Source organism: Thermobia domestica, chromosome 3 (assembly GCF_964235325.1).
Source record: "Thermobia domestica chromosome 3, izTheDome1.hap1.1, whole genome shotgun sequence".
NCBI lineage: Eukaryota > Metazoa > Arthropoda > Insecta > Zygentoma > Lepismatidae > Thermobia > Thermobia domestica.
The window spans coordinates 160,704,206-160,725,366 of NC_137456.1; the positions used below are offsets into that span (position 1 = coordinate 160,704,206).

A 21,161-nucleotide genomic window follows, 5' to 3' on the forward strand; every position below is an offset into this window, starting at 1 on the left:
ACGAGTCACGCTACAACATGGCACGATCGCGGTAGAATGATACAGATAGGCACAATCCTGCTTGATATGAAATAAACTGCTAAGTTTCAATTATAATACAAGTATGTATTTTACGAAACTTTCTAACCTAAAAACTTCCTAACGAAACTGTCTAACCTAGAAAATGCTATATTCATGCTAATATGATTATGAAAATAAACAGATTTTTGCTTGTTATATTGCATGGATGTTAGTTATTGCTAATTCGTAGGAATGAACATGAGTTGAGAGTTCCAAAAATATATTCTTGAGAGGGGAAAATATTTGTGATCAAGATAGATGAATTGTAACGCTACGTAACATAGAACTTTTCAGTATGTACTTTAACGAAATATAATAAGTACATCGAAACGTGTAAAGTGTATTTGGGGGGAGGGGAGATTGTTTAGTACAAAACCATTTCATAGACTGAGAAAAAAGATTACGTAATAATATGAAAGATAACGTAAGATATGTGGTTAACAAAAAACCGCACTTAATTGGCAAAGGATATAATATACTGTCAGGTTTTTATTTTTGTGCTGTGAACACTGATGCAATCTGGTACATTTTGGTAAGATTAATGAGCATTCAGCTATTAATGTACTGTGAAAATCGAAATCGAATTGTTATGTTCCTGGTATTATCGGCAACAAATCCTGTTGCCTTGTTCGACATACAATGAAGGGTTTCGACCTCACAAATTGTTCTACGTTTTTATTCAACTTTGTTCTTTTTCTACAGAAAACACTAAAATTAGCAATAAATTTTTGAAATGTTTGTGATAACTACGCACACTAATTCATAATTTAGCAGTACTAATACAAAAACAATCTTAAGATTTTACTATTTCCATGTTTCATACAACTTAAAATATTTCACTTCTTTCGCTTCAGTTGCTTGTTTCGTCTTCTTTAACGTATATACAAGTTGCATTAACTTACGTAAATCTTCTTATGGACAAATCAGAAAAAATGCATTATTCACTCAATTTAAAACTTCAGAGATTTGTGTTTCTGAACGAAGCTGTTTGAAACTAAATCCCAATTCTTATCGAGATTTCCTTTATCCAAATTTAACGTTTGGGGTTTTGTTCTAATACAGTATGACTCGAACACATTTCTTTCTATTAGTGATGATAGTTTGAAGACGTCATAGCAATATTACGTAAGGTGTATGTAAACCATAAAGTTTTACAATATTTTATTTATTATTACGACTGTATTGCTTATTATTATCATGTTTATTTTTCAGGGAAAATCTGCGTTATGGTCTCATCTTTTAAATTATCAAGAATTAGAGGAATGCAATGACACATCAAAACCTATTGATCCTAATTTCTTAACGCCTGGTAAGATTATGATCATCTAGATATGTTCATAACTTATTTAATACTTTATTTAATTAATTAATTAATTAATTTTGATTTTCACACTGTAGCAACATCAAATCATACAACATTCGGTATAATAGTAATAAGTTTAATGCAAAATATGTTTGTCCTCTTATCTGCTACGTTTATATAAGTGATACTTGTACTTATTCAGTATCTAAAGTTTGTTTGATAACTTTTTCATACTCATGAATGCTTTTTGGATGTCCTCAAAAATACTTATTTCTATTTTTTATTTATTTATTTTTTCACAAGAATAGATGGATGGTTTGTGTTACTAAGGAAGTTACGATTATCCGTTAATACGGAAGAACTCGTAAAAGCCTGATTGTAACTGGATTCCTTACTTGTACGTGAAAGTTATTACTAAACATCTAAGTAAAATATCACTTAATATGTAAAGTGATGTAATTTCTTAGATCTGAATAGCAGAAATATACTGAACTCCTATTGTTTAGAACAACTAGAAAAGTGGATTTTTTACAGTTGCTATGAAATGTAAATGATGATAATCATATATACAAGGCAAAAAATATGCCTCTGTCATACACATCACGAGATGTTCGTTAGGAGGCGTAGGAAGTGAAAATGAGGGGAGGTCATGTCAAATGTATTTGAGGAAGTCAAGATTAAGACGTGATCCAACAATAAGATAGGAAAAATTGGTTGGTTGGTCGAATGGGAGTTTAGCGTACATGTCAGCTTCGAGCTGTATGAGACGTGAACCTACACTTAACGTGAGGTCCAAACTACATAAACTTCCCCGGGATTAAACAGGCCTCCCGCTGAAGACTATACACTGACCATGTAGCCAAGATGGAGTTCGAGATAGGCAAATAATGAGAACTCAAGCTGAGTTGAATTAACTTAAGATTCAACGGCGTTGAATCTAAGATGTCCTTAAGCCATAAAGAGTTAGATTGCATATTGTAACGGCAAGCTCAACGTTAATATTTTATTACGGGGGACTTGTAAGTAGTCGTTAGCGAGTATTTGTCCTCATTGTTAATTAATTGTTTTAATAAAGAATACGTTTGTAATAAAGAAAACGTACCAGAGAGTACATGTGGTTTCTATCTCATATGAAACAAAATTGAGCCGCTATCGAAAAATTCATGCATAAAGTGATCTGAAGTCGTAAAGACGCTTTCTAGTTTCTTTCTCTGAGAAAATGGATCATAACATTTAGTCATTCAACGCAGTTTTCATATAAAACAGAAGCTTATTCATGAACAATTCCACGGTTTCTAAACTGGACTCTTTATTTGTAAATTGTAACATTCATTTCACGTAAGTTGATAGGCAGTAAAAACAAACTCTTCTACTTCCACTCCCATCCCATCTCTCGTACACTTTTGACATTGTAAATGGGGGAAACAAGTCGCTAATCATGTTGGGGAGGGAAATTGTTTTAATATACAGTATCGTGTCAAATCTAAATTTCTACCCCGTCACTCCTCTCCATTATAGCCACTACCAACAACTGCTACCGGCAATAACTATATTTAATTTTTCATCTTTAAAAGGAGTATTGATTATTATTTTTATGTCACTACAAAACACCACAATTAAATGTTTTTACACTATAGTTATATGTTCTTTATATAACACTGCTTTATTATGTTTCCAACTATGTAATAAACACTATTTTGTTTTACATTTTCATTTTGCAGTACTGTTTTGCTGTGAAACTGTTAATTTATTCCGAAATAAGCTTTTACTACAACATAATAGGTGTCCCATTTTTAGTGTAGTGGAGGGTGTAGTGGAAAAATAAAGTGAATCCCTTACAGAACTCCCTAAAACCCGTAAGTTAAAATTAGACTCCGATTCATTGTTGCTCAAACTTAAAAGAGAATAAATACCATAAATAAAGAGAAGAAGGTATATATGTGTATGTAAAATACTTTTTTTTGTTCAATATTTTTTTTATGAAAGTACATTTTTTACTGCAAAATATCAAGAAGGAGCATATGTTCACAGAGACTTTGAAACACTTTATAATCATGTATAAGAATTTTCGCGTAACTTAGATAATTATAATTATTCTGTAGATAGTATCTTTTTTAATTGAGAAAGAATCAGAGTCCGTTCGTACTGATTTATATGGTCTCCCATTATGGTTAAATATAGTAAGAATTCGTACTGATCATAATGTTGCATGTAGTTAGTTCATTAGACAGTCAAATCATTAGTTCATTGGATATGTGTATCCGCAAAGGCAAACATCCATGGATTAACTGTCCAGGCAAACATGTTACTGGATAAACTTTCATGTACTCTTACATTTTTGTTGTTGTTGCTGTTGGAGGAAGAAAGGCTTAACGCAACAGCGAAAGAAATTTGTTCCTGAGAAGAGAAGAAAGGTTATACCTCGCAAGAGGAAGAGAATTGATTCAATTAGATTGTTAAAACTCGAATGGTTTTAACATCAACGTTTCCGATTTCTTACAAAGTATGAATTATCATTAGACCCAAAATTAATGTCCATTTTTTTTAACCACTACCCTCCGATTCCCAGAGGAGGTTTGTACTCCTCAAATTAGTGTCATTCGTTTCCTTCACCAGATTGGTTTTGACTCTGCTTGATTACATGTGATTAACCCTAGAGCAGGCGCAGCAGTTTGCCTTTCTATCGAGAAATGCTACAGAAATCACTTGGTGACGTGTTTAACCAGAACAGTAGCGGACTTCCGTCATTTTCTTGCTAACAAAACTGATCAGATGAAAAGACTTAATAATGTTTCAAAGAAGGCGTATTGAGAAGGCAGTGTCATAAGTGGTGAAATTACGATAGTGCTTTTCTTCGGGAATAGTCCCACACAGTCTTGCCGATGAAAATTAATCTACTTTGCTGTATTTATCGTTACGCAGCAATGATGAGTCGCCATGCGATTAACAAAGCGATGAGGGCGATAGGCTCCAAGAGAGTATACTTGGCGTAATAAGCTTATGTTGTAAACTACTAATAGAAGCTTCGAAACTCTTCGAATACATGACTTACTCTGGTAAGAATTTCGATAGGCTATACTTTCAACAGTCACTGTATAGTTACTGTAATTTTAAACTTAATGCAAGATGATCAAATAAGCCTAGACATTTTCAGAAATTAACATTTAAAAATAAATAAGAAATCAAGAAGTGCATTGAATTTTCATTCTAAGAGAAATATCTTCTATTTAAAAGATCGTAGTCATTATTCTTTCACGGTTAAAAACTAATATTATTTGTAGAAAGATTTTATTTCTTAGAACTTAAGAAGAAAAAGTTATTTACGGGAACCGCCACGTAAATTTTAAGCAGTACGGTATATTGCAGGTCGTCGATAATAATAATCAGAGGAACTATCTTTTGTTAGTTGTTGTAATTTGATAAGAAATTATTACGTTTCACTTTTGAAAGTAAGCAACATTAAATTATATTAATGTGTTGTATTTGTAATATAATGCCATAATTTCCGAATACAGTGGTAATAATGCCTACTAATGTCCGCTGATAAAAATCAATCAATTTTAATACATTATATGTATCTTAAGTAAATTCTAATACTTTGAATTAGTATTAATGTTCCTTCACTTGTATAATTTCAATATTTTCGGCGATTAAACTGTCAGATCATCAGAGGTAAAAGAAGTAAATAAATAAATAAAATAAAAAAGCATTCAAAGAAATGTAAATAAGGAAGTGTAAGAGAAACTATAATATATAGAGATGAACCTATAAAATCATATTTACAAATTCACAATTTATCTGCGACGTGCATGCCAAGAAAAGGACTGATAACTTTTTACGCGTGGTTGGCATGAAGTTGAAGGTATACAGGAGCATGCCCTAGTATTCTGTACTTACAACAGACATAGAGTAGTCCGAGTGGAGTTGTGTACGAGCGAGTAGCGGTAAGATGAAATGGTTGTCATAATACAAAATCCCGCCCAATGTGAAGTGAAATTTCTCATACGATTTGTGAACGTCAAAGGACAGAATACAGCTAAAATCCATCGGGAATTGTGTGTCATTTAGGGACCGACAATAACGATTGAAAGAAAGATCAGGCTATGATGCAGAGAGTTTCAGGAAACTGTAGAAATATTTAAAAATGCTGTCGTTATTGTTAAATGGGTAAAGTCTATATAACATATGGTACCAAACATCGCTATCAAATCAATGCCAAAAGCCGTGGTCAATCCAAACTATTTAATGTAGATTTTGTCAGCATGTAATATTTTCCATTGTAAACTTTTTTTTTTTTTTTTTTTTCCACAAATACTTTCAAACACTTTCTACAATATTTAACACAACTGCCAAACTTACACAAACATCTTATACTGCTAACATATTTCCAAAAACTGCATATTCCGTCTAAAAACAAACTGACCAACCTCGCAATGAATGAACCTAACCACACACCAAAAATCATTACAAATCGACAATCGCCATCAATAGAAGGGCGTTCAATGTTTAAATGTTATGAGCGTAACGGAAGGCCTAGTGTTCAGACGGACGATCTGGTGGAACGTCTTAACAACAAAGTGCGATCCAATCGCCAGTTCACAGTAACTGAACTCTCCAAAGAGTTTGCAGAATCTCTGGAAAACAGTGTATTGAATTGTGAAAAGTAATGAAGAACGAGTGGAAGCTTTCGAAATTTGGGTGTGGAGAAGAATGGGAAGAATTAGTGGGTCGAGCGGAAAACGAATGAAAAGGTGTTAGAAATGGTGTGGGAGAAAAGAACACTTTTAAATATTATTGAGAAGAGGAAGAGAAACTGGTTGGGACATTGCGTGAGGAGAAATTGTATCATGAGGGACGTGCTGGAGGGGATGAAGGAGGCTACAAGAGGGAGGGGGTGAAGGAGGCTACAATTAATGGACGATATAAAAACAAAGATCATACGTGAAGATGAAGAGGTTAGCGAAAGACAGTGGAGCATGGAAGCTTCTCAGCTGCGAAAAGTGACCTGCCAATAAGTACATAATAATAATAATAATAATAATAATAATAATAAAGAATTGTGACTGATAAGCTGGAGTATCACAAACTTTGTCGAAAATGCCAAAAATGCTGACAGACGCTCACAATGGCAAAGAATGATAGTTGCACGTGATTTTTTTGGACCGCTAGGAGAGGATGAGGATGACTTTTGAGATGAAACCTCGATATCGTACGGCACAAGGGAGTCGAAGCAATAGTCAATGCAATGGCGTCACTGTAGTTCTAAAACGAATAAATTCAAACAAACACCATTAGTTCACAAAATATGGCAACCGTGTTTTGGAACCAAAAGCATATAATTTTTGTGGAAGCCTTGAAACCAGGATGAACATTTAAAACAGATATGTATTGCCAAACGCTGAATAAAATGTGAAGTGCCATGTGCAATTGGTGGAGAGGAATGCTACGCTCTGGAATTTTTGTGATCTATGATAATGACCGCCCACACACAACTGCTCGTACTGTTAAGACAATTCAAAGATTTAGATGGGAATTATTCAATTATCCCCCTTACAACCCCGACCTTGCTCCCAGCGATTTCTTTCTTTTTTCTTTGTCTAGAGAAGTGGCTTACATCGAAGCGTTTCAAGGACAGTAAAGTGATCAAAACATTAGTTCTGGTCCGGTTGCACACTCAGGTGGCAGATTTTTACACAGAGGGTATACGGAAGCTTGTGCCACGCTACGAGAAATGTCTGGAGGTTCATGGTGACTAAGTCGAAAAATAGCCAAAGTATGTATTTGTATATCAATCAATAAATTTCTTCTATGATTTTCTTCTTTTTTAAAAAAGAAATATCGTGTTTACAATTTTTTTTTCTTAATTGATAATTTTTGTCTTTATTGATAATCCTTTCAATGATATCAATTTCTCCTTACTTTCCCTCATTTTCTCATTTTGAAGATACTGACAGTTTGATCAACAAAAATATTAAGTGGAGTAAGATTAATACTATGTTGAAATAGAGGGATCACCCAGGGTACATAATAGTGTGTTACAATATCAATGTAATGTGTTAGCTTTCGTACCATTATGTTGACTTTAAAATGACACAGATTTTTATATCGCTACAGCATTTGTACTTAACATATTATTTCAGTTTTCATGTTTTACAGAGATATGTGTAACCTATCTTTAGTAAGTCATACTAAATATCTTCCACTGTTCTCTTTTTCCGCTTACAAAGTGTAAAATTTCTTACAATTCTTTTTTCAGTTATTGGTGTCTGATCCGAGCTCACAATTGCTTTGCATTACACGGGCAAATTCTAACGGAATTTGTATAGTCAGCAACAAATATTCTGCTCTATGAACAAAAATAGTACTTCAATAGTTTCGTTAATATTTCCAACAAGTTCAATGCCATTGTGTAGCGAAAGTGTAGATAATTTATTACTCTACTGTATACCACCCTTTGTTCATATACTACTCCTAACATTTATTTCTGCCTTTAAGTGCATCCAAATAATTTCATGAGTCTCATTGACAGGTTTTCATTTATTCTTCTATGTAGTACGCGTGTTTAACAGTAATGAACTTTACTTATCTATTAGGTTGGGGTGAATGAAATATACACCCGAGGTTCATAACTTCCAAAGGCCACAGAAATAAAAAATACAATGCCTGGTTAACCAAATAGTCGCCGTCTGTGACAACACACTTTTGCCATCGCTTTGCCAATGATTGGATTTCATGGCGAAAGAAGTCAGGAGTGGCACGTGACACTGCCTGATCATCAGGGAAGGTCTTCCCTCTCGACAAATGATCGAGATGCCGAAGAGGTGATAGTCACCGGGAGAAAAGTCGGGGAATACGGAGGGTGAGAAAGTGTTTCATATTGAAACTCATGAAGGGCCTACGCCATCCTTTACGTGACATATGGGGCCACCATGCCTGCTGACCATTGCTGGACCATGGAATTGAGCATTAGATTTATTGTTTCGCCTCGCTTGAGAAAGATATGATTGATCACTCCATCATGAAGCATCATATCAACACCACCTTCTGTGGATGGAGAGGTAAATAAAACAATACACCCTGAACGTTAATTACCATCCATCCATTGTCCTTACCATTTACGATTGTCATAGCAAACCAAGTTTTTTATCTGAAGTAACAATTCAATGCAGCACACTTCACCGGTTATTCCGTACCTCAAAGAACTGCACCACCTCACCGATTGCATTGAGCCGCCGAATAACAATGGTGTAGAGTATGCAGCTAATCTCCAAAGGCACGAACACTTTCCCGAAAATCCACTTTTACGTGTTCCTAAGGAGCTCATCCGAACATATTGATTGATGCCTACGAGGCTCATTGTGCAATGCAGTGTCACCGGAATGAAATTTGACAAACCAATGGCGAACGGTCCATTCAGTCGCCATTTGTAGCCCGAATGCACTTCTAACAATTTTTACGGTTTGCTATTCTTAATGTTCTGGTTTGAATTCGCAAAGAAAAATCATTCAATTGTGTGTTCTCCATGGTGCACTTTCATATGTCCCTGTTCAGTAACTCACTACCTTCTAACTGTCGTAGTTGCCCCAGCTATTTGTATAAACAGCCTGTACGGAATTTGTGACCTTAATCCATCCCTGAGTTGTGTTGTTGATGTGGGTTTCCCACTAAATGTTAAAGAGAACATTTTATTCGCACTAACCTATTATTACTGTGAAACCTGTTCCTGTTTACCTTATTTGGTTCTGTCGAAAATTAATCAACTTAAACAGATGAGAAAATGAGATCAAATAAGCATTTAATAAAGGAAAGAGTTGATATCAGCTGGTAGATCGTTTCGAGTAGCCATTAGAATAACTATATTTTTGGAAAAATGAGTGCTAAATTTTAAAAAGAATACATGTGTGTAAAACATCAAAATAATAAATTCATTATATGAATAACATTTACCTTATTGTACCATAGCCACAATTTCCTGAATTTAACACGCTACTTGTGAAAGCAACTGCATTCATTATTTATTTACCCTTTTCTACCAAATCTGCTGGTGTGTGATAATGTTTAGTTTCAGTGGCGCTGCTAGTGGTCCCCACAAACATAAGAACTCCCTCATGACTATATGATTAGCGTGCGCGGGACCGTGGATCGATTTCCTGAGGGAGCTCATGTGGCTTGGCTTCCCTGGTAAGCTGTAGGTGCACGTCTCATATAGCCTGTCCTGAACGGAACACTAAACTCCAAATCAACCGACCCAGAAGCAAAAATGCTTAGAATATAACATGAAAGAAAAAAGGAAAATTTTGCAGAATAAAGTATATATATATATAACTTGGCTTATATTAAATATTTCAGACCTTTTATGAATGCATAAACAGTCGCAGAATCTTTGTAACTCTGTGTTATTTTTTTTTCGCTCATCCGTGGTTTAGAATCACTGGTTTATATGACGGAGAAAAATGTGTTAATTTTTTAAATTAAAATCATTTTTCGCGAAAAGAGAGATTTTTGGTTGTTGACTGTACACTTTGTGTGATTTCAGTTCTCTAACAGCAAATAATATATATATATATATATATATATATATACTTATTTCAAATCAAAATTCTGAGTTTTTACGTTTTCTTACAACTATTGTTCATACGATCATTTAAAACGACCCGTTTCCAGTATATCTTTTCTTTTCAGTAACATATTAGGAATAATATTTTCTCAATGTATTTTTACTTTCCGCAGCTAGTTTATGGTATTACTGATATAAAGAATATTGATCGTTAAAAGAATTATCTTACCTTAATATTCTTTGAAATAATTATGACATAGTACTAATATATTATCTTGCTTCATCAGAGTTGCTGAAAGTCATAAATATAGGGTAAATGGTCATTGCGTGCGTGTACATAAAGCTTATTAAAGAACCCTCATTGTTACATAGTATATAAATATTACAATCAATCACTCATCTCAGTATTTCCTCAAATCAAAGATTAGTGAAAGCATCAGCGATATTTCAAATATAAGACAATTTTCGTCACTCAGCCTGATAAGAAGATAGTTTCAAAATATCGCTGTTGCTTTTATTCAACATTGATTTGAGAGCATACTTTGAGTGTTCGATTTGTAAGGAACTATTTTCCTGTAGTTTATGTCAGATTATTTAAGTATTGCTTTGTATAAAACTTGTGGCATTGGAAATATTTGTAATCATTAATTTTGTGATACTTACAAATATAATTTATTAGATCTAACAATAAGTCAATACTGCAGTAATAATATCATCATCATTCTCTTTTGTTCCTATTTTTTACTGTTTCCCTATATGTGCCATTAAAACAAAGATGGTGTCTCCAGTTGTACATGTGCTAGTATTATGTAATTAACCAATAACTTTTTCCTTTCTTTTGATGCTATTGCAGTTTTTATGCACCAATTTCTTCATATCGAAATATTATTCAGCTTTTCCTGGAAAGTTTTGATTGTTATATGTGCTTTTCCTGCACTAAAGTTACTCTGAAGTTATAGTTAATTTTCTGTAAGGACTAACGATTTGGAGAAAGAGCTACCAAGAAGAAATAACATATTTCACTATTGAAGCTACATCACCTATAGTAACCGTACACAATAATAATCTGAAGTTGACTGTAAAATTATGTGAAACAACTACGTTTCAATAGAAACTTCATTGCTTAAGATATTTTTGGGATGCATGTAATTTTATTACTATCGTAACAACGTACAAATATGTTTAATTCCTGAACATTTTCACCTCAAGTTTTCGGGTTAACCACCTTCCTAATTAACATAATTAATGAAAGAATGTATAGGTGAACGTGAATGCATAAAATAAATAAATAAAACAGACTGGAAGAAACAGACTGTTTCTCCACATCTAGCATAATCAATAGTAGAAGTTGACCTCGACGATCATGATTTTTGTAGTATCACCCTTCAGGGAAATATTAAGTAACTGTTTTCTGGTTGTTATATAACAATCTCCAAAATTAATTTTTATTGTTTTTACCTCGTATGGATTTCAAAATCTAAGCATGAGTAAAGAGGTATAGAAAATGGTCATGTTTTAAATTTTTAGGATGCCTCTATTACTTTATGATATTCGTAGAACAGTGATCGCCAAACCGTCGATCGCGAGCTACTAGTAGCTCACGGGAACATTTTCGGCAGATTGCGATAACGTTCCGGTTGGCTATCCTTAAAATGTAAGTTTATAGGCAATAAACAAATGTAAGATTAAAAAAAAAAAAAAAAAAAAAAAAGTTGGTAGTTCTTTTGGTTGGTAGTGCACAGTAGGATTTAAAAACGGTACGATAGCTCATAAGCTTGGCGTCCACTGGTAGAAAAAACTTATGCACTGTTTAATGTGCAGTATTCCTAAGTTAAAAGCGATCACTCCTGAAAATTAAATTGGATGGAATATATCTGCTATACAGTTACTGTCGTGTGTATAGCCAAAAATTTATTAAGTATGTCTAAAAATAATAATTACTAAACATCAGTATATGTAAATATGTGTTTTGATCTAAAACCATCATTCTAGACTGTAATTACAATCAGCAGTGAAGCTTATTTGTTACCATGTGTATACAAAAGTCCAGACTTTCCAATGGCAGTTCATTATTGTGTGTTTGTGTGTGTGATAAATATGAAGTGAGTTTGCAGTTTCTTTGCTTTGGAGTGAGCCGTGCCTTTATCCTCTTTGTTGTAACCTACTAACTACTCTTCTCCTTTCTTCACTTTATGCAGCATTGGCCTGGTGTGTTCTCAGGAAGAGGCTGGATTGTATGTGAATTTAAATATTTGTGTGGTTAATAGCTTGCTTTTAAAATTGCATGTATGTGCATGCTTCATAATGGATCTTCATGTTGCGCAGAATATCACAATCTTTTTCTTTTCTTGTATAGTTACACATTCTTCAATACTACAAAAAATACTTAAATAGTAATTTTATATGTAAAACATGGTATAAATAATTAGTTTAGTATGATTTACTTCTCGTTTACTACATTTCATTTCTCTTATCATAGGTACATTAACTATAGTATAAATTGAGCGTCACGAAATAATTATTGTTGAATAAATAGGTAAATAAGCAAATAAATGCTTTAATACAACTGTTGAGTAAAAGTTAGCTAACGTTATTTGTGAAATTTCCTTCAATATTTCTGACAGTAGCCAACATCTTGTACAACTGTTGCTAAACCGAAAACTGTGTTTCAACTGAAATCTTAGTTATTTTTGCTATTTAATTTGCATGTAAAGTTCTGATCAAATTAAAAATTTCTGTATATGAAGTTAACATATTCTGATTTTCCCGCATCGCTATTTATTTTCAAATTTGTCCCTCCTTAAAGCAGTAAACAGCACGAAATACTTCTATCTACTAATAGTGGATTATATATTGTACATTATGCGTAACATAGCGTCATAGTTTCTAAGTGCTAATTTTTATGTGGTCATAAGTGGAAATAACAATTTTTACTATCGTTTTTTTAAGTACTATTCTCGAATTTAAATTATTTTATTTAAAAACTGTGAAAGTTGAAATAGGGTTCATGTACTCCTAAAAGAGATGTTCAAACAAACTTTTGTTGAAGAGGTTTGACTGACCAATATGAAGAATATTGAATGAAACTTACTTTACAGATTTTAATTATCAGATAGCGATAACAAACAGAAGTTTATGTGGTTATGAGAAGTTTTCTCTTATTGAGGTAATCATTATGTAGTTGAATTGTCCTATACATTCTTATTATTTGTTATTTATTTCAAGCCATGTCTTTTAGAAGGGAAAAATAACAGTTTTTATAAAATAACTAATGCTCAAATCCATTAAAAAAGTGACGAAGCAGATCTCTCCAAGTTTTGTAAGGAAAACGAAAGGATTCCAAGTAGTCGAGGGCCGAATTTTGACTACTTTTGATTACATGTTTTGATATCGTATTCGGTTCCTGGTGATTCACATGTGGTTCGAATTGCTTATTAAATTGTGGTAGGTCCAGTCTCATGTAACTTTCATGCGTAACTTCAGTCAAACAATAAGTCAAAACCAAATGAAACATAGTAACGTAAAAGTTGATAACTACTAAGGAAGTTGGGTTAGCGTACGCGCCTTTGGCGTGGGAGACCCGGGTTCGATTCCCGGCGGGAGCTCATGTGGTTCGGATTCCACGTTAATCAGTAGGTCCACGTCTCATATAGCCTCGCTGCTGAAAGGGACGATAAACTAAAATCAACTCAACTAAGGAAGTTGACAAGTTTGGGTTGTATGATCTTATGAATGGTAATAAATATCAGTGCGGTTATATTTCCTAAGTGTTGGTTGCCCACTTTTCCTTGTATTATAGAGCTACTAGATAGAAAAGCGCCTTCTTCCCACATATGCGAATCTCAGTAAGAGAGGAGTACTTTCTTTCCAGTTACTTTCTTCAACTTCGCCAGCGTTATGCTGGCGTGGTTACTATCCACAGAAATTTCGTCACACTTTAAACAGAAGTTTGGAGTTCCTTTTCGACGAAAATTTAGCATGATTCCATCTTGATTTATCAGTTTGGGCCACCTAAATACTTTATTTTTCAGCATGTTACATGTTCAGAATATTATAAATACCATAATTTAGTTTCAAAAGTAAGAGTAGATAACGACAAAAGGCACATACTTTGTTTCTGTATCAGATTTTAACGATATAATATTTAACTAAGGCCAATATTCATTCTAATTCTCAAATAATTGGCTTCTAGAGTTTTCAGAGCTCGTATGCTTCAAATGGAATTAGAAAAGGATAAATTCACTGAACTTAGTAATTTTAATTAGTTTTGTATGTTCCTCCCATTCACAATGCCAAATAGCTAATCCTTTGTAACAGTGAAACATTACTAATTAACAGTCCGCGAGCGGTCGCTAATGCCCTTTTGATAGTTGTACTGCTGATAAAAAAAGTTGGTTTAGTTTATAATTCTACTTTGATATATTATAAGGTCGATGTGTCTGTCAGATGCACCGAGAAATAAGCCTACAGTTATTTACTTCAAAAATATATCATTGAGTTCCTTGAAATAGCAAAACTCCTTCTTTTATATATATATATATATATATATATATATATATATATCAGTGTTCCGGGATTCATTCGGGATAAGATCGATCACGTCTCAAGAAAAAAAAGCAAATTTCCGCCAGTGTACCTTACAATTAGAATGACGTTTTAGATGTTTGAAGCGAAACTGCAGAAAACAAATTAAGTATTAGTGAGAATATAAATTAAGTGTTAGTGGTAACGCTCATAAATCACATGTGGAATAGCTATAGCCGGTTTCTTACCACAAACGACTGAGATATTTCTTGGGTGGTATAAGGAGTCGATAACTGACATCTTTCACAACACCCGCCTGCGGGATCCGATGTTTCCCTATCTCACTCAGAACCGATCTTGTTTCTTCCAATTTATTCACTAGCGACCACATTATGTTCCTATCTGGGGAAGGATGTGAGGCAAATTTTGTTTCGGAATGTCCTTTGCATAGCAACAACAGATTCCGTTCTCCAAAGTTTTAATGATAAATATTTGTTGTTCTAAAGAGTACACTATTCTCACTGTGCGCTTATCATACTCACACAGTAGCACAAAATTGTACAGCACAATTCCCAATACAGCTAGCCCAGTTTCCTGTTTCTTATTGACCTTGGCAAGGTTGCCATCTAACGAAGAAAACTCACATCTCCACACCACACCGCACTTCATTCCAATTGTAAGGTACACTGGCGAAAATTGGCTGTTTTTCTTGAAGCGTAACCGATATTACCCCGGATGAATTTAAACCAGTAAACATAGTCCCATAAATCTTCTATCCTTCTTTAATCATTTGCCACAAACCGCATGAAAATCAAACTTCAGTTAGAAATTCTAAATCCAAATGAAATCCGTGAGTTTTAAAAGAATCACCCTGTAGAAGTACGTATATAAAGAAAAATCGTTATATTCCAAAAACGTCTTTTCTTATCCACGTCATAAATACTGTCGAGCCACCTGTCTGATGACCCGGTTTTCCTTTGTTTTTATACTTACTCTGTTTTCTGATGAACAATTGTCTGCATTGATTAATTGCATTATATGTAGTCCAGGGCATGAGATGTTAATTGTAACGAAGTGTGTGTCACAAAAATTTCACAAAATTTTTCCAGTGTATGCTGCGTCATGATGTGGTTTGTGCAGCAAAAAGAGACATCTTAAGTAATTTTATTATAGATTATAAATTATCATTTTCAGAAATCCACTTAATAGTAATTTGTGCCTACTTGTATTGCAGCCACAGTTATCAAGACTGTGATTTCTTAAAGTCCAAATTTGTTTTTAAACGAAAATAAAGAAAAATCTTTCAGTTTAATGTCCCACGTGTACCTTCTTGACTGATAATGGATGGGTGATGTAGAGGGACCCACAAAATGGGAGAGAATCGTGAAAAAGTGCGTGGTTGAAAAGTGAGATATCTAAACCAGTTAACAATGAAAACCCTGTATAGAAAGTGTATAATTTATACAAGAATAACACTTCTAATCCAGCTACACCATGGAAGAAAGAGATATTGAAAAGTAAAACCATCAGCAAAGTTTTCTTTTGCATAAACATGCCGGGAGAACTGGGAGTGGGGTCATTATGGAACTTCAAGGGAATAAACATTCCAAAGTAATAAATGTAAATAAGTGATAATAAAATACGTGAGAAATTATGGAATGGGAGTGGGAAGCTCGGTAATTGTTCCGATTAAACTCAGATAAAATGTGTTTAGCTACATGAAACAGCTTGATACGACTCAACGAATCTGCGGTGTGGAGGTAAGCGCTCTACCATTAGCTTGTATTTTTAGCATACAAAAATTCGAATCATCATAAAGCACTCTGAAACTATAGTTACATTTCAGAATGTTCCTGTTGTATGAAAGTATGTATTTGGAAAATAAAACTAAGGAAGTATAGCTTTTGAGGTTTTCCAAGCTTTTTTTTTTCTTTTTAAAGTTCGTATCTTTGGTCGAAAGCTGTTCTAATTTTTCCAAGTTCTGACGGAAAAATTTAATTTCGACGTGATTCTATTTGAGGATGGTAAGAATTTAGTAAGTACTATGGTAAATTAGTCTTGTTCTTATGTATATTGGTGTCTTTTAGTCGCTTGACTTCATGTCTTGTGGTATTTTAATTTTTTATTTTTCATTTATTTATTTTTGTTGCTTCGAAGTTGGATATTTGCTTTAGCTTCTGGATTTTAAAATTTATTATTATTTTATATTATTACATCCTGGATATTGCTTTTGTATTGTTGGGTTGGTATTTATTTTAAGTTTGCATTCTTATTTCTGCTAGCAACTCCTTCACCCACAAAGTACGGAATCCCTGAATTAATTTTATCAATAAAATCAAGAAATATCATGGAATTAGCCACATACCTCACCAATTTTGGTAAGTTCAGCTTGCAACCTGAATGTTACAACTTCTTCATAGTAACGTAGTTGTGCACTTGTAGATGTAAATTAGTAAGTAGAAATTCATGCTTTGTATAGTTCAATAGTACAGACATCCGAACGTGAAATGAAAGCGAACCGTTGGAGGCACTTTGTGGCTGTAACGCTGTTTGTTCCCAATAAACATTTCAAACATTATTGAGAGATTAGAAAGTAAGAGATTTCCTTATTTTCTCTGTATGCTGTTTCCTTCAGATTCTCCTAACATTCATTTCACCTGGTTTTTGACATATAAAAACAAGAACTGTATAGTAGATTTTTTCTTCTTTCCACGTTTAAATTACAATTGTACTCGATGGAAATTGACTTGTATTCAATCTAACCCGCATTATCTTTCTAATTTCCTTTTATTTCTTTTGATATAATAGTATCTAATGCATAAGAGAACCGAGAGAATATTTTTTTTTTTTTTTCAAATCTAATATAATGAAAAGTATACTGTTGGACAATAGATGTTTAATGTTTGATTGTGGCTTTAAATCTGTTGAAACAGAAGAAGCCTTAAAAAAAATATATACATTGTGAGTGTTTGTATAGAATATATGAAAGTCAAGATTGAAAAATCTGCGATGTATTGCGTTTAAGTAAATAATGTTAAAAGGCTTACGTTCAGTGTTTAGTAATTATATGATATATTAGTATCTTAATCTACATATAGTAACATAAGAATAATACCTTAATGCTATTTATGTGTATTGTAGAACCTTGTAACCTAGAAATTTACTTCCATTCCTAAAATGAAATGCAAACATAATTATATATTGTGAAATATGCAGTTTGATCATATAAATCTCCACTAGTTTGAAAGTTCCTTTTCAGAAAAATTAAATGCTATTGATCTTGCAAAGTGTCTATTTGAAATAGGTATAATATTAATTCTGCTGTAATAAATTCCTCCATTTTTATTTTTTAAAATAATTTTTATTAATAAATAGTTAAAGAGTTCAGGGCAAAGAAAATAATAGTCCCTCTCTCTCTCACACACACACAGGGTATTTGTAATTCAAAATTTGTGATCATTTAAGCACACAATTTTCCGTGACGTTGAGCATAGTGGCTATGATCATTTTATCTCCCAAGATCTTCATTCAAGTAATAGGGTAAAAAATGTATATTCTATACAAGAAAAGTTACACTGTAATCTATTGAAAACCAATATTCCAAGCTATCTATCCTCATTAGAAATAGTAGGTGGTATTTATAGGGTCAGAGCTTTGTTTCTGGTGCGATGAATTTTTGGTTTCGTAATCTGTGGAGTTAACTGGTTATGAATAGCTCTTTTTGGCATTATTGGGATAGCGCGGGTAATATTGGTGTATGGCACTCCTTAAAATCAAGAAATTGCATATTCTGCTTAATTCCTTGTGTGTGCAAGAACGTTATTCCAGCAAATATGATATATTATAATACAGAAAATACAACAGAGAAACTTAGATAAGCTAAATGGTTGAATTTGTGAATCCTTTCAGATCTTTCATCCATGGCTTTGGAGACTGACATCTCCCCAACGTCGAATAGAAGTAGCAGAGAACGGAAAAAGTCTCCGGAGCGCAAGGATAAGAAAGGAAAGCCTGTCGAACAACCAGTGTTACGACCGTTGCCGGTTTCTTTGACATTTGATATGAGGTGAGGAAAATATAACTTTATCATAAAAACGTAAGAGCTTTACTACTGTCCAAGTACTTCATCCAAATTCTTAAGGGGTATAAAATATTTACGCCGACCGTATGTTAATCAGAGGACAGAAAAGCGGAATTGGACAGCAATGCTACAAAGTCCTCTCTCACGTTGTGACTGAGACTCAATGCACTAAATCCTCTCTCTCGGCATCCTCTCCTGCCTTACTCTAGTCAACATACGGCCGACCTTACAGTTAAAGATCTTGGGGCTCAATTGAGAAATATTTTTGTGCAGATTTCAAACTCTTTCTTCTTACTACTGAACAAGCCTTATAATTTGTAGTCAGTAATTGTTGTATTTTTTTCGGGAATAGTATAAACTTCCTTAATCATTTCTTTAAATCCATGTGGGGTAGCAACTCTTTTTCTTTCGTGTTTTTCCGACTCCGAAAATTTGTAAATTTGTCTCCTCTTTTCGTAGTATTCTGTCAAAGCACAGAAACATCACTCGACGAAAGAAGTTTTTCGAAATGTTACCTGTCCTCCATTTGTAATAGCGATTTATACAGTGAAACATCTATTAAACGACCACCTCTTGTTCTTCTCAAAACTTGTCGTTACGAAGTACGGTCGCTTAACAAAGGGTGGCACATTTTATTTCTTTAAACACAGCACCATTGCTGAGAACATAAAACACGTACAGTTCAATAATGTAGGGTAGGAATTCCTTTCGAGAGGAATGGTTTGCATTAAAGTTCTGGGATCTTTTATTCCCTTTGGACTAAACTAATTTCAGTCGGTTCTTAGGAAGAAATAAGTAATCTCTGTTTGTTACGTTTTTCACGAACAGTTGCCTTCTTAAGTGAGTTTATAAGCATATGTGAAGTAAGTCATAAATCCGCTACCTCCCATTACAGTTCTTAAAGTTGGAACTTTATGCCATTGTGTACACTTCTGATTGCCTCCGTCTATAACATTGGTATGTCTGGACTGATCTCTCTTCACTATCCTAATTATCTTAATCTGGCTCTGTCTTCCGAGGGTAAGGAAGAAAATTAAAAATGATATTACAGTGTTCTAATGATTCACTTTTGTGCACTTAAAACTAGGGCCACCATATAGATTAAATACATCTGAATTCGGTTTATTTCAGTTCAATTTACGTACAACATTTATATTCGAATTCATTTTAACACTCTAATTCGAGAATTAAAAAAAAATTAAAAAAAACATTTCACACCTTTACGATACACAGCACTTTTCTCTTCCTCTTTCTGCAAGACATTTCACATAAACAGTGGATAAGACACCTCCTGGCATAGTCCCTACTACAGCTACATCCAGTTTTATTGGTAGAGTTGACTTGTCCTAGAAAACAAAGCACTTCCACGGGCGAGAAAAGTCTGATCACACGTTTTCAATATATGGAATGCTTGTTGATACCGATATTAGTTTCATAAATAAACTATAAAGTAGTAGTTTAAGAGAAGGGTGCATTTGTTTTGCTCCACTACCCGCTGATCGAGGTAAGGATCGGTCATTTGAGCAGGAATTCCAAATATATTTAACTTGCGGGACTTCACATCGATTTCTTGTATTAAAAAAATGGTTAAGAGGGAGGTCATTGAAAGAAATTTTTGTGTATTTGAAATTGGAAAAACAAATGTTTCAAACAGATATTGTTTAATTTTTCTTGTTATAATAGTAGTGTGCAGGGCTATTAATCTCCATTAAAATATGGACTTGTAATGTTCATTATCATAGTAGAGTAAGTTTTTATTACAAGTTAAAACGAGTTAATATATTAATACTTTTTATAGTAGATTGTTTTGAAAGTGAGATAAACGTGGAAAAATGGAATGAAATTCAAAAATGTTGCGTTTTTATTTTTCTATAAAATAAAATCGGAAGTAAGTATGTTTGTGAAGGATAATTTGAAGATTTTATACACAAATGAAGTTGCCTATGCAATAACAGCAGCTAGACTATTGTGGTAGCAAGATTATCCTAAAACTTCGGAATCTTGAGTATTTTCTGCCATAATAATAATAACAAATCGTGTACTGTAAATTGACAGAATTTTTAAGGAGAGTATTATGTAAGAAAGTAAAATATTTTTGAATTTATTCATGTAAGCACTGTGCACTATGAAGTTAATGTTATTAGGGAAAATAAACGTCAAGGTTTCATCCAAATAGTGTTTACTTATTTGTTGGAAGGTTTGAATTAAACAAAGGCTAACGTATCCTTCTCACTCAAGTCTTTATTACAATCTCACAAATCAAAATAACGTACCTAATCATATGGGCACAGAGCTGTGACAAAAATTCAAGGTTTTCAATTTTGGTACTGCGTTTTGTTTTGTTGTTCTTCGTTAACACATAACTAATCTAGATGAAGTTCTTCCTAGACATTATTACGTACGAGTACGTAAATTTTATTGTTACGCAATTTTTTATTAATTACAGAAATGTACAAGCAATGGCTGAAATCAAAACTCATATAGGCTATGCTAGAGCGTGGGTTAGACTGTCTTTGGAAAAGAAATTGCTGTCAAGGCATCTTCGAAATCTGCTAGCAGACCAAGAACTTTTAAGGTAAGGGAACTAAACCTCTTCAAGTGTCTTTAAACTTCACTCTGTATAGCAACCCTTTGCT

At 33.5% G+C, this 21,161-nt stretch overlaps 1 protein-coding gene across 4 annotated transcripts in view; it reads left to right on the forward strand.

Annotated features, from left to right (window-relative positions):
• pns (DENN domain containing pinstripe) overlaps positions 1 to 21,161 on the forward strand; it is a 284,119-nt gene that overhangs the window by 229,661 nt on the left and 33,297 nt on the right. For 2 of the 4 annotated variants that reach the window (XM_081751956.1, XM_081751955.1), the window contains exons 14-17: positions 1,273 to 1,369; positions 16,727 to 16,822; positions 18,354 to 18,510; positions 20,972 to 21,100. In XM_081751956.1, the coding sequence (XP_081608082.1) occupies positions 1,273 to 1,369; positions 16,727 to 16,822; positions 18,354 to 18,510; positions 20,972 to 21,100 (479 nt within the window). Of the gene's footprint in view, positions 1 to 1,272; positions 1,370 to 12,118; positions 12,155 to 16,726; positions 16,823 to 18,353; positions 18,511 to 20,971; positions 21,101 to 21,161 lie in introns of all 4 variants that reach the window. The other 2 variants (XM_081751957.1, XM_081751958.1) reach the window with 2 other exon arrangements.